At 45.0% G+C, this 12,778-nt stretch overlaps 1 protein-coding gene across 1 annotated transcript in view; it reads right to left on the bottom strand.

Moving 5' to 3' along the window:
• Positions 1–7,917: 7,917 nt before the first annotated feature.
• Positions 7,918–12,778, bottom strand: part of LOC142704373 (uncharacterized) — a gene marked incomplete at its 5' end in the record, with an annotated part of 72,157 nt that continues 67,296 nt past the window's right edge. The window contains one exon of the mRNA XM_075848274.1: positions 7,918–8,965. Within this exon, the coding sequence (XP_075704389.1) occupies positions 8,469–8,965 (497 nt within the window). The remainder of the gene's footprint in view (positions 8,966–12,778) is intronic.

Below are 12,778 nucleotides of genomic sequence, written 5' to 3'. Positions count from 1 at the left end.
CAGATGTCAGTGAAAAAGTTATGAAATATCCTTCTGTCACATATCGTCGGGGGATGGATTTTAAGGGACAGGCTAGTTAAAAGTCATCTTTCAACACCTGCCGCATCAAACACATGGCTGGGTAAAACTAACATTCTTTTAAATGTGGAGGATGTAAAGCCTGCGAGTATCTCCACCCTAGCAAAAACTTCAATGGTGCAACCACAGTAACCTCATATGCGAATAGACTTTATTAATTGTATTGTATTAATATGGTAGTCTCTGAGACACATACTATATACACACAGAGACACACATTGTATATACACACATAGATACTCACCATCTCTCCTTGCTGACAGGATCACAGGCTTCGGACAGGATCACAGGCTTCGGACAGGATGGGCTCTGGGCGGAGCTTCCTCTGCTTCTTGGCTCTTATTTACGTGTATGTAACTAAGAGCAGAGCACAGAGTAGAGGCAGAGCCCAGTGGCACCCCCTACATGCTGGGAGGGTGCAGCGCCCTGTGCGCTCGCACATCCCTAAGGCCGGCCCTGCCTGCTGCCTATAGTATACATTTGTATGTGCGTCCTGAGGACGCACATACAAGTGAATGTGTCTGTCACTAGCACCGGTGCCCCCTCCAGTGCTCGCAATGTCACTGCATCAGCCCACCACCCGTGAGGCGGGCTTTAAAGTTTAGTGAGCGTGCAGATCGTGGAATGTGGGCAGCCGCGCACCTTATAGGGAACACTGGACCTGAGTCATCTGACCTCGTGTCACTGTGAGGTCAGGTGACTGGAGCGGTCCACTCCCGGGCCATCACAGACCACAGAACGGTGCCGCAGGAACTCCTGGCTCTTCCTAATGCTGATCGCTGCTGCAGGTGTGAGACATACAGGGCACATATCAAAGCAATTTCTCCAGAGTACGGAAATACCCCATATGTGGTCTTAAACTGCTGTTTGGACACAGGGCGGGGCTCAGAAAGGCAGGAGCGCTATTTGGCATGCAGATTTTTGCTGGATTGGTTTTTGGGTGCCATGCTGCATTTGCAAAACCCTAAGGTACCAGAGTACAGTGGAAGCCCCCAAGAAGTGACCCCATTTTGGAAACTACACCCCTCAAGGCATTAAACATTTGCCTGGACATATGACAGAGCTCAGAAGTGAAGAGCAACATGCGCATTTGAGGTCCATTGTGGTGATTTTCACAGCATTGGCCCACAATTGCAGGGCTCTGAGGTCAAATAGTAAAACAAACGCCCAAGTAGTGACCCATATTTTGGAAACTGCACCCTTTAAGGCATTTTAAGGGGTGTAGTGAGCATTTTGCCCCCACAGGTGTTTTTCCATTAGTAATTAATGCGCAGCGGATGGTGAAAAGTGAAAATTGCAATTTTCCGCTGATATGCCATTTTAGTGAACAATATGTTGTGCCCAGTTTGTGCCACAGAAGACACACATCTCATAAACTGCTAAGCTGGTTACCCCAGGTATGGCGATGCCATATATGGCATGGGGCCTAAGTGGAACGTGCTTATGCGGCCGCAATGCCCCCTAAAATCCACGGGAGTCTTGCGGCACCATTAATTTCTATGGGCCCGTGCACATGACCGTGTTTTCCACGGTCCGTGCATGGCCCAGGAGACTGGACCGCAGAACACGGCTGTAATAAGATATGTCCGTTCTTTCTGCGGTCCAGGCTCCATGTCTTATTACAGCCGTGTTCTGCGGTCGAGGTTCATAGAAAATAATGGACGCGACCATGTACATGGCCACGATTTCCGGGCGGCTCGCGGGTGACAATATGCGGCCCAACGACCCGAAAATCATGGCCGTGCAAATGGCTACGGGCGTGTGCATAAGGGCCTTAGTCGAGGATGATAAAAATAAGCAGATGAGCAGGCCCGAGGGGAACTTTCCTTCTAATATTTGGGAACCAGGAAGAGAAGGGCCCAAACATATCTGCTGGAAGTGAGGTCGCCCGTATTATACCAGGACAACACTTTCCCAGCAAAATTCCCCAAACTACAGAGGTGCAAAGTGTCGACCAAAAGGGTGATCAGAAAGGACATTATTTATTAGTGTAAAACTGGCCTTTTCAGAAAGGATTGTTTTACAGCATAACACACATGTATGGATATGTATTATTTACCCCATTATTATACCCTCTTATTATACTACCCTGATGTACTCCGCACAGATTACATGTACCCTAATATACTCCGCACAGATTACATATACCCTAATGTTCTCCGCACAGCTTACATATACCCTGATGTAATCCTCACAGATTATATATATATCCTGATGTACTCCTCACAGATTACATATATCCTGATGTTTCCTCACACATTACATATACCCTAATGTACTCCTCACAGATTACCTATACCCTGATGTACTCCTCACAGATTACCTATACCCTGATGTACTCCTCACAGATTACATATACCCTGATGTACTCCTCATCTTACATATACCCTGATATACTCCTCACAGATTACATATATCCTGATGTACTCCTCACAGATTACATATATCCTGATATACTCCTACATATTACATATACCCTGATGTACTCTTCACTGTGTAATAAAAATGGTTGCAATTCCTAAACGTTTCACAGGATATTTTTGTTCAACCCCTTGAATTAAACATGAAAGTCTACAGTTCAATTGCATCTCAGTTGTTTCATTTCAAATCCAATGTGGTGGCATGTAGAGCCCAAATTATGAGGATTGTGTCACTGGCCAAATAATTCTGGACCTAACTGTATGTCATCTGGGCCAAGGTAAAATCAGTTCTTCTCATTTGTCCATCTAAAAGGATCAGAAAACATGGTTGCAGACTTCCTCAGATGGAAACATCCAGATTTGAGTATCTGAGGATCTAGTATATGCCCATGCACAGCCACTTCTCCAATAATTCTCCGCCATGATGCAGCAGTCGACTCATCAGGCAGGTCAGGGGACCCCTATTTTCCACATAGGTGCGGGTACCACCTCCATCTACCAGCAATTTATGGCACATCCTGCGTTGGAAATACTCCTTTATTCTGCTCTATTCGCACATTGCAGCTTCCTGCTTCCCTATGATTATGAGGCGTGATGGCACCATGTCTTGTCTCCAAGGCAGCCAATCTTCACCATGTGATGTGACATCATTGCTTTGTAAACAGAGACAGACAGACAACCCTTTCTAGGTACATTGATGAAACCTAATTCAACAAACACGGAGAATAAAACAAGCACTTTATTAAAAAAAATAAAATTCTAACAACACGTTACACATAAGGTTTAGTGTCAAATGATGGGAGATCATTGCGGCTGTGTCAGAATAGGAACGGTAGTTCATGTAAAAACCTGCTCTGTGGATGGTAACACAACTACAAAGTTTTTTCAAGTTATGCATCTGGGTACCAACAACCTGCATGCATCATATGTCCTAGGGGGAGCTACACTGGCGGATTCACTTGTTGAGAAGGATCTGGGTGTACTTGTAAATCATAAACTCAATAACAGCATGCAGTGTCAATCAGCTGCTTCAAAGGCCAGCAGGATATTGTCGTGTATTAAAAGAGGAATGGACTCGCGGGACAGGGATGTAATATTACCACTTTACAAAGCATTAGTGAGGCCTCATCTAGAATATGCAGTCCAGTTCTGGGCTCCAGTTCATAGAAAGGATGCCCTGGAGTTGGAAAAAATACAAAGAAGAGCAACGAAGCTAATTAGGGGCATGGAGAATTTAAGTTATGAGGAAAGATTGAAAGAATTAAACCTATTTAGCCTTGAAAAAAGACGACTAAGGGGGGACATGATTAACTTATATAAATATATTAATGGCACATACAAAAAATATGGTCAAATCCTGTTCCTTGTAAAACCCCCTCAAAAAACAAGGGGGCACTCCCTCCGTCTGGAGAAAAAAAGGTTCAAGCTGCAGAGGCGACAAGGCTTCTTTACAGTGAGAACTGTGAATCTATGGAATAGTCTACCGCAGGAGCTGGTCACAGCAGGGACAGTAGATGGCTTTAAAAAAGGGTTAGATAATTTCCTAGAACAAAAAAATATTAGCTCCTATGTGTAGAAATTTTTCCTTCCCTTTTCCCTTCCCTTGGTTGAACTTGATGGACATGTGTCTTTTTTCAGCCGTACTAACTATGTAACTATGTAACTATGTAAGGTAAAACGCTAATGTCGTTTTGGGCTTACTCACAATCATTATCAGACCCTTCAAAAGTACACGTGTACGGAGCCTGCAGTGTCTCCGACTTCAGTCACGTAAGGACACCCCATGTAATCTTTTTTTCTTTACATATTTTGACATGTGCATCAATATTTAATGTTCATTCATACAGTATAAAAAGATTTAAAAAAATACCTCACAGATATGCCACTTCCTTCTATGGCTCAATTACCTGGTTCTGCCCCTTTATAAGGCCTCATTCACACTGTATTTTGGCTACCATTTGGCATCAGTATTTGTAAGCCAAAACTGGGGACGGAACTTAAGCAGAGAAAAGTATAATGGAAAGATTTGCATGTCTTCCATGCTTTGGACCTAGTACTAGTTATGCCTTACAAATACTGATGCAAAATACTAACCAAAATATGCAAATGTAAATGAGGCTTTACGGTTTAGTAGTCTCTTATATGGGAGATTTTGTTTCCTACTCTTTCATGGGGAGCATGCAAAACTAGTTTTCACCCCCCCCCCCCCCCAGCATCTTGCTAACATTTAGAACTAGGCATTCACTTGGCCATTCAAGAATCCTCCATTTCTTTTTTTTTTGGCCATTCCTTGGTGGGTTTACTTGTATTGCCATGATCCAAAGCCTACTTTAAAGGGTAACTAAATGTTCAACAAACTTCTGACATGTCATAAGTTTTGATTGGGGGGTCCGAGCACTTAGACCCCCACCAATCGCTAAAATGAAGTGGCAGAAGCGCTCGTGTGAGCGCTCAGCCGCTGCATTTCTGTTCCTCTTTTTCCGGAAAACAATGTATCTGAGTACGGGCTCAATAGAAAGTCTATGAGCTCGTACTCCGATACATCAGCTTTCCGGAAAAAGCCAAACAGAAACGAAGCAGCTGAGCGATCACACGAGCACTTCTGCCGCTTCGTTTTAAAGATTGGTAGGGGTCTCCATGCTCGGACCCCCACCAATAAAAACTTATGACATGTCATTATGACATGTTATAGGATAAGTATCTGCATTTGACCGGATACGTGGTTCAACAGTGTTCACTAAGCTCGATCTGCGAGGCGCTTACAATCTCATCCGCATCAAGCCTGGCGATGAATGGAAGATGGCCTTTAACACCAGGAATGGCCATTACGAGTACTTAGTCATGCCCTTCGGCCTGAGTAATGCACCCGCAGTGTTCCAGAGTTTAATAAATAAGATTTTCTGTGACATGCTGTACCACTTCATTGTCCTTTATCTGGACGACATCTTGATCTTTTCCCGTTCACTTTCGGATCACCGCAACCACGTTTGCCATGTCCTAACCCAACTGAGAGACAATCCGCTTTATTGTAAACTGGAGAAGTGTCTCTTCGAGCAATCCTCTGTTCCATTTCTGGGATACATTTAGTCGGGCACCAGACTCAAGATGGATCCAGTCAAGGTAGAGGCTATTCAAGACTGGCCGCAACCCAGTAGGCTAAAGGCCGTTCAGAGGTTGGCCAACTATTACCGGCGATTTATTCAGGGATTCTCCTCCTTGATAGCCCCGATTGCAGCCCTCACCCGTAAGTCGGCCGATCCCAAACTGTGGACTCCAGAGGCCAATCAAGGATTAAATCAGTTGACAGCAGAGTTCCTCTCTGCTCCAATCCTCAACCAGCCTGATTCGTCTCTTCCCTTCTTCCTGGAAGTGGATGCCTCCTCCTTCGCTGTGGGAGGTGTTCTGTCCCAACGGCAGGTCTCGGAAAGAATGCACTCCTGTGGGTTCTTTTCCAGAAGTTTCTCTCCCACGGAGAAGAATTATGGGATCGGGAACAAAGAACTCCTAGCCATCAAGCTTGTTTTAGAGGAATGGAGGCACCTACTGGAAGGAGCCTCACATCCTGTTACGAATTATACCGATCATAAGCATCTCCTGTACCTACACTCTAATCGACATCTGAACCCTCGTCAAGCCAGATGGTCGTGGTTATTCTCACAGTTCAATCTACCCATCACTTATTGCGCAGGTTCCAAGAACGTCAATGGATGTACATTATGAGCCAGAGTTTATAGTTGACCCCAAAAGGATTGTCCTGGCAGCTACATCAGTGATGCTGCCAAATCCTCCTCCTGGTAAAGCCATGGTGCCTTCTAAGCCCAGACTTTTCTCTTGGGCCCGCAGTTCCCAATTCATGACGCCTAACTATAGGACAGCCCATATATGCCTCTCTCTGAGCACCAACAGGTGCCAGAGTATCAGGTCATTTCTACCTAGCTCCAGCATTGTACTATACCTGATCTAACTTCCTGTGTTACGACTCTGCTTGTATCTCTGACCTCTGCATCTGTGCCTGTGATCCTGACCACGCTATTATATCCTGATCATGAGCTGCATCTGTGGTAACATCTGCACGATTCAAGGCTACTTCTTTTAAGGCACCCAATTTGCAGATTCCCCGCAGAGAAGTCCAAACAGCCTTGCGTCGGTCCCTGATGAAAACCGGGGGGTCTGTTAGTATCGACGCCTCGGTGCTTTTAAGCGCCACTAAAAGCTGACAAAATGGAATCCCATCCTCCCAGCCAGGTTCGTGGCACTCTGCCAATGTAGAATTCATAGTGGATTCTAGGATGAGGAGCTGCCCAGGTCCTGATACGGTTTAGCAGTCCCAAACCATAACAAGTTGTATGTTATTTCGTTATTTTTCTGGTGAAATGCGGTCTATAATTTATGCCAAACATGTCTTCTGATACAGGGGACAAATACATTTTTGATTCTTCTTTCCATAGCAGACAGTTGCATGCTTTTTTCCAAGGGGTTCATGAGCAAACTTCACTCTTTCCCTGATGTTTTTTTCTGGATAGCTAAGGTTTTCTTTTGGCACACCCACATGTAGTTTTCTTTAAAGAAATTATGGGGTTCTCAGTAACTTATTTCAGCATCTTGTGTTCTGCTCTCAGGCTGATCTTACGGAGACAGACTGGCCTGGACCAATTGGCAGTTGTCTGAAATCTCCACATGTAGATGGTTTTCTGGACAGTGGAATGATTGACATCTAATATTTTGGCCATCTTCCCGTTCCTGAATTATAGACATCCATAACCTTTCTGAAGGCCTCAGAGCATTCTGGCATGGTGATACCACACATTTCAATAACAAAGGGCAAACCAAATGTCAAAGGTTTAAATGAGACACATTCCTCCTAGATCCTCTCTAAGGCTGTAATCACACTTGCAGCTTTTTTAGCCAAATCCAAGAGTGTATTAAAAAGACATGTAAAATATAAATGAAGGAATGAGTCAAACTCCAGGTCACAAATAGTAGTGTTTCAGAAATGTCTGCTGCTGTCCCATTTATTTGAATGGGGCTTTCTAGTATCCATGTGCATGCTGCAGAAACAACCCTGTATGGAATGGTTTTCAGTTTCACAAATTTCTGCTACAAATCTTTCCCAGAAGTGAATCTTACCTGAGGGTAAGAACAAATGAAATCGCCAGCCGCAACATTACTTACATAGGTGACGAATGTGTACACGATGTAGCAGGTAAATACTGTGGTATTACAAGAAAAATCATGTAGCCATTCGCCACCGCATATGTGCGTGATTTCGGGCTCCACACCTGATTCTAATTGTAGGTGTTTAAGGTAGTGATAATACACTTCTGATATTTACAAAAAAAATAAAAAATCTTTTGCATTTTTTTTTTCTAACTGCAAAGTTAATTTGTTAGTGTTTTTTTGTTCAATTCCATCACCTATATCTTGTTATACTGTTTTAATGAAAGTCAAATATAAAAATGTCCATTTATTTTAAAAACAAAAACTCACATTGTCCTTACTGTCACTCTGGATTCTCCTGAACATCAAAACGACTTTTCCACTGTGTGACTTCTCTGATGAGCCCCAAGTTTGCCTATACTATTAAAACATTTCCCACATTCTGAACATGAACATGGCTTTTCCCCATGTGACTTCTCTCATGTTTAACAAGACGTGATTCATCTATAAAACATTTCCTGCATTCTGAACATGAATACGGTTTCTCTCCTGTGTGAATTCTCTCATGAATAACAAGACTTGATTTATCTGTATAACATTTCCCACATTCTGAACATGAATAAGGCTTCTCTCCTGTGTGAGTTCTCTGATGATCCCTAAGTTTGTCTTTAGTAGCAAAACATTTTCCACATTCTGAACATGAATGTGGCTTCTCTCCTGTGTGAATTCTTCCATGTCTAACAAGACTTGAACTATCTTTAAAACATTTCCCACATTCTGAACATGAATATGGCTTTTCTCCTGTGTGAATTCTCACATGTTTAGCAAGACTTGATTTTTGTGTAAAACATTTCCCACATTCTGAACATGAGTATGGCTTCTCCCCTGTGTGAATTCTCTCATGTCTAACAAGATCTGATATTTGTGAAAAACATTTCTCACATAGTGGACATGTAAAACAAGATGTGATTTATCTGTAAAAATTTTCCCACATTCTGAGCATGAATACAGCTTACCTCCCGCGTTAATTCTTCTGTTTGTAAAATGACGAGAACATTTTGTGAACGGTTTACAACATTGAAACCTTTTACCCACTCTTTGACCTGTACTTGTTGCAACTATCTGTGGTTGGTCAGGAGAAGATTCCTCATGATTAGTGGAATTATGTAACAGATCTGTACTTTGAAGTCCTGGCTGTACATTAAGGGTAATGAGGTTTTCTCCTGAAGACTGCTGCATGATCTCTTCATCTTCTACTTTATAATTAATCGATAACATGAAGTTTCCCTCAGAATTCGTACTGGGAATTTCTGTAAGGATTAAAAATGTATTGTGTGATTTTGTTACAAAACACAAAAGTTGACACAAAGTTGACACATGTATGACGTTCATATTAGGCTGGAAACACACATGCATTCTTTTGAGCCAAAGCCAGAAGTGGATCAAGCAGGAGGGAGAAGTTTAAGCAAAGACCTTTGAATCAATACCTGGCTTCAGTTAAAAAAACCTGCCTCAAAAGCTATATGTGTTGTGATGATGCATTTTGTGTGGTTTATTGTGAGCCCTCAGGGATGCATTTTGTAATCAGGTACCACAGGTCGCGCAGCCATAAGACATAAAGTGTCCTCATTGTCCAGTCCCCACAGGGGATCATCAGGAGGCACCACCATCACTCAGCTAGTGTGCAGAGCAGCAAACCAAGCAGATCCAATTACCTCCCCCACCTGTGTTCTCATCCTTGCTGTGGCAGACAATAGTTGGACAATACACATAATACGGTAGTACAAAAGACCACAACTCACATACAGACAGTAGAAATACAAACTAAAGTCATTATAACAAATGATGGTGACTAGAAACTGCCAAGATGTTCCTCCCCCTGAGGGGTATATAAGGGCTTGACGTGGGGAAGAGAGGGATCTCCTGGATGTAGACTTTAATGAGAGCTGAAGCTGATGCCAGCGCTCTGAGGAGTTTCCTGTATTTACCTGATTTTGTGGACTGTGTGCTGTCCCTGCGTGAAGGGCGACCTGGTCTGTCAGCATTGGATACAATAAATCCTGTTGGAGTTGCCCTGTCTTCACTGGCTCTGTTGATTGTATATTAACCTAACGAACCCCATGACAACTGGTGTCAGAAGCGGGATCAACAGAGCGCAGCCCCATGGAGAACCACCCAGCGAATGAGTTCCGTAACTGGACCGTCCTTAGTCTCCAAGAACGAGCCCGAGAACTTGGACTGAACTACCAGTGACTATCTAAAAAGCCATTAATTGATCTACTGGTGAGTGCTAGCCAGATCACCTCCTCCCAGGTGGCTAATGGACATGCTCCAGAGACAGGGGCTCTTACCACTAAGAGCCAATGGTTGGTGTGGTAAGAGGAGGAAATGGCAGATCTGGGACCAGTCGTTACTCCGGAGTAATAGTTGGAAGCTGCTCGCATGGCAAAAAACAGAGACAAGCTGCAATGGAGGCTGAAAGAGGCTAGAATATTACCTGGGGTGAGAACCAGAGAATCCAGGAACCTTTACGGGTCACCCAGAAGTACTTCAAGACATTTTATGAGGTAACTGGGGATGTGGAAGGGTTTTTCTAGGACTTTGAACATCAGAGCGCCCTGCTGGATGTACCCACCTCTGATTGGATGCGTTTTTTAGTGGGGCTCCTTGAAGGTGGAGCCGCAGAAGCATACCGGACCCTAGACGCACAGTGGAACCGGGACTAAAACATTGTGAAACAAACTATTTTGTATTACTATGTAGTCATGCCAGACTCACATCGGGCCCAATTCTGAGACCTTCCCTGTACTACTGGAGGATCTTTTAGGATGTATGCCCATAAAATGTCCCAGGCGTGTCGGAGATGGCTGGAAGTGGATTCACTGTGGAAGATATTCTGCATGGGTTCCAGTTTTAAGCCAAGTGCCCCCAGGAAATACGGAAATGGTTCCGGGAATGGGAGCCATCAACATTGAATAGAGCTGCAGCCCTGGCTGATGAGGCACTAACCATCAAACCTCAGTGGAGGAGTCTGCTGGACAATAAACCTCAGCCGAACCCAGCCCCCCGGGCACCTCCTGTCATATATGCCCCTCAACCCATCCGCAGGCCGATGACAACCAGGCCAAACAATCCGGGGACCCCACAATTCTGACCACGATATGGAAGGTTCTCAGAAAGTAAATGTTATAGGTGGGGTCAGCCGGGCCCTTTACAGTCCAGGTGCCCCTCAAGAAATCGAAGGGAGCTCCGATCTTTTCCCCCTCGCCCTCGGCATCTTGTGCACTCCATCCTGCCTGAGGAAGAGTTACCACCACCCCCACCAGAGTGGACTGCTGAACCCTGCACCATGGAGACACCCTCTGGCATGTATAGCATTCAACCCCTTACGCAAAGTTACCCAGAGCAAAGGCAGCGCCATCTGCAGGATGACACTGGGGCATTCCTGACCATTGCTGACCCCCGTGTTGTTCGGCCAGAGGCAATCGATCAAGGCCCAGGAATACCCATCGAACTTGTAGGGTGTACTCGCAAATATATCCAGAAGGCTGCTGTACATTTGAATTATGGTTACGGGGAAAGACTCTGGATTGGTGTTATGGGGGGACTCCTTGTGGATGTTCTCCTTGGGAATGACATTGGGGAATTACAGTGCCATTTTGTGGGAGCCGTCACCCGACACCAAGCTGCCCAAGCACAGAGAGTTTCGGAATTGACTGTGTAGCAGCCTCCAGGACCCCCAACCGAACTGGTAAGAGCTGCATCAACTGATTCTACATTGGGGGACTTTTGGGACCGAGAAGAGTTTAGGCAAGAAATAGAAGATGATCCGACCTTGGCAGCTATTAAACTAAGGGCAGAAACTGGGCAGGAGGGAAAGAATGGGGATAGGATCACCAGAGATAAGGGATTGTATTATCGTTTAGTAGAGGCCCGGGGTGGGATCATCCCTGAAGTGACTACCAAGCAACTCATTGTCCCTCAAAAGTATAGGCTGCAACTACTCCAACTGGCTCATGACATCCCCTTATTGAGACATAAAGGTAGGAAACGGACAGAGAAAAGACTCACCCACAACTTTTACTGGCCTGGCATTTCGCAATCGATAGTTCAATACTGCCGTACCTGTGATTTGTGCCAATGGATGCGACATCCAGGCGCCCGTCACAAGGTACCCATGCAACCCCTGCCAATCATTGAGGAGCCATTTCAGCTTTTAGCTGTAGATATAATAGGAACTCTAGTGCACCCCAGCAGAACAGGGAAACAGTATATCCTGACGGTGGTGGATTATGCCACCGGTATCCTGAGGCCGTGGCTCTGTCCAGCATTACAGCCATAAAGGTAGCAGAGGCTCTTGTTACCGTCTTCACCCGAGTAGGATTTCCCAGTGAAATACTATCAGATCAAGGGATCCAGTTCACGTCAGACTTGGTCCAGTTCCTGCGGCGTCCGAGCCATTCGCACCACCCCATACCACCCCGAACCAATGGACTGTGTGACCATTTTAATGGAACCCTAAAAATTTGCTACGTGCCTTTGCAGACACTGAACGGGACTGGGAGCAATACCTGCCACATCTCCTGTTTGCCTACCCAAGAGTCAACCGGATTTTCCCCTTTCGAACTGCTCTATGGTCGAAGGGTCCGTGGGGTCCTCACCCTTCTAAAGGAATACTGGGAGGGAGATATCACCGACACTGGAGTACCTGTCATTCCTTATGTTCTGGAATTTCGAGAACGCCTTACCCGACTAGTGACCTTGGCTAAAGAACGCCTGCAAGGGGCCCAGTATAGCCAGAAGACCTGGTATGATCGGAAAGCAAGGACCCGTGAATTTATTGAAGGGCAACAAGTGCTCATGATTATCGCTGCCCCTGCCAACAAGCTTCAAGCAACATGGGATGGCCCTTACCGAGTTATCCGAAAATGTAATGACACTAATTACGTCATTGCCATGAACCCTAGTGGCCGGCGACAAGAGACTGTCCACATCAACATGCTGAAAGATTACCACGACCGGTCCCTACCTGTTTTGGCCATTTGCTATCCCCCTAGTGATAAGGAAGGAGACAACTCCCTCCCGGACTTTCTACATCTGGCTCGAGCTGGGGGTACTCTGGA

This window comes from Rhinoderma darwinii, unplaced genomic scaffold (assembly GCF_050947455.1).
Source record: "Rhinoderma darwinii isolate aRhiDar2 unplaced genomic scaffold, aRhiDar2.hap1 Scaffold_3306, whole genome shotgun sequence".
Lineage (NCBI taxonomy): Eukaryota > Metazoa > Chordata > Amphibia > Anura > Rhinodermatidae > Rhinoderma > Rhinoderma darwinii.
This window is presented reverse-complemented; position numbering and strand designations above follow the sequence as displayed.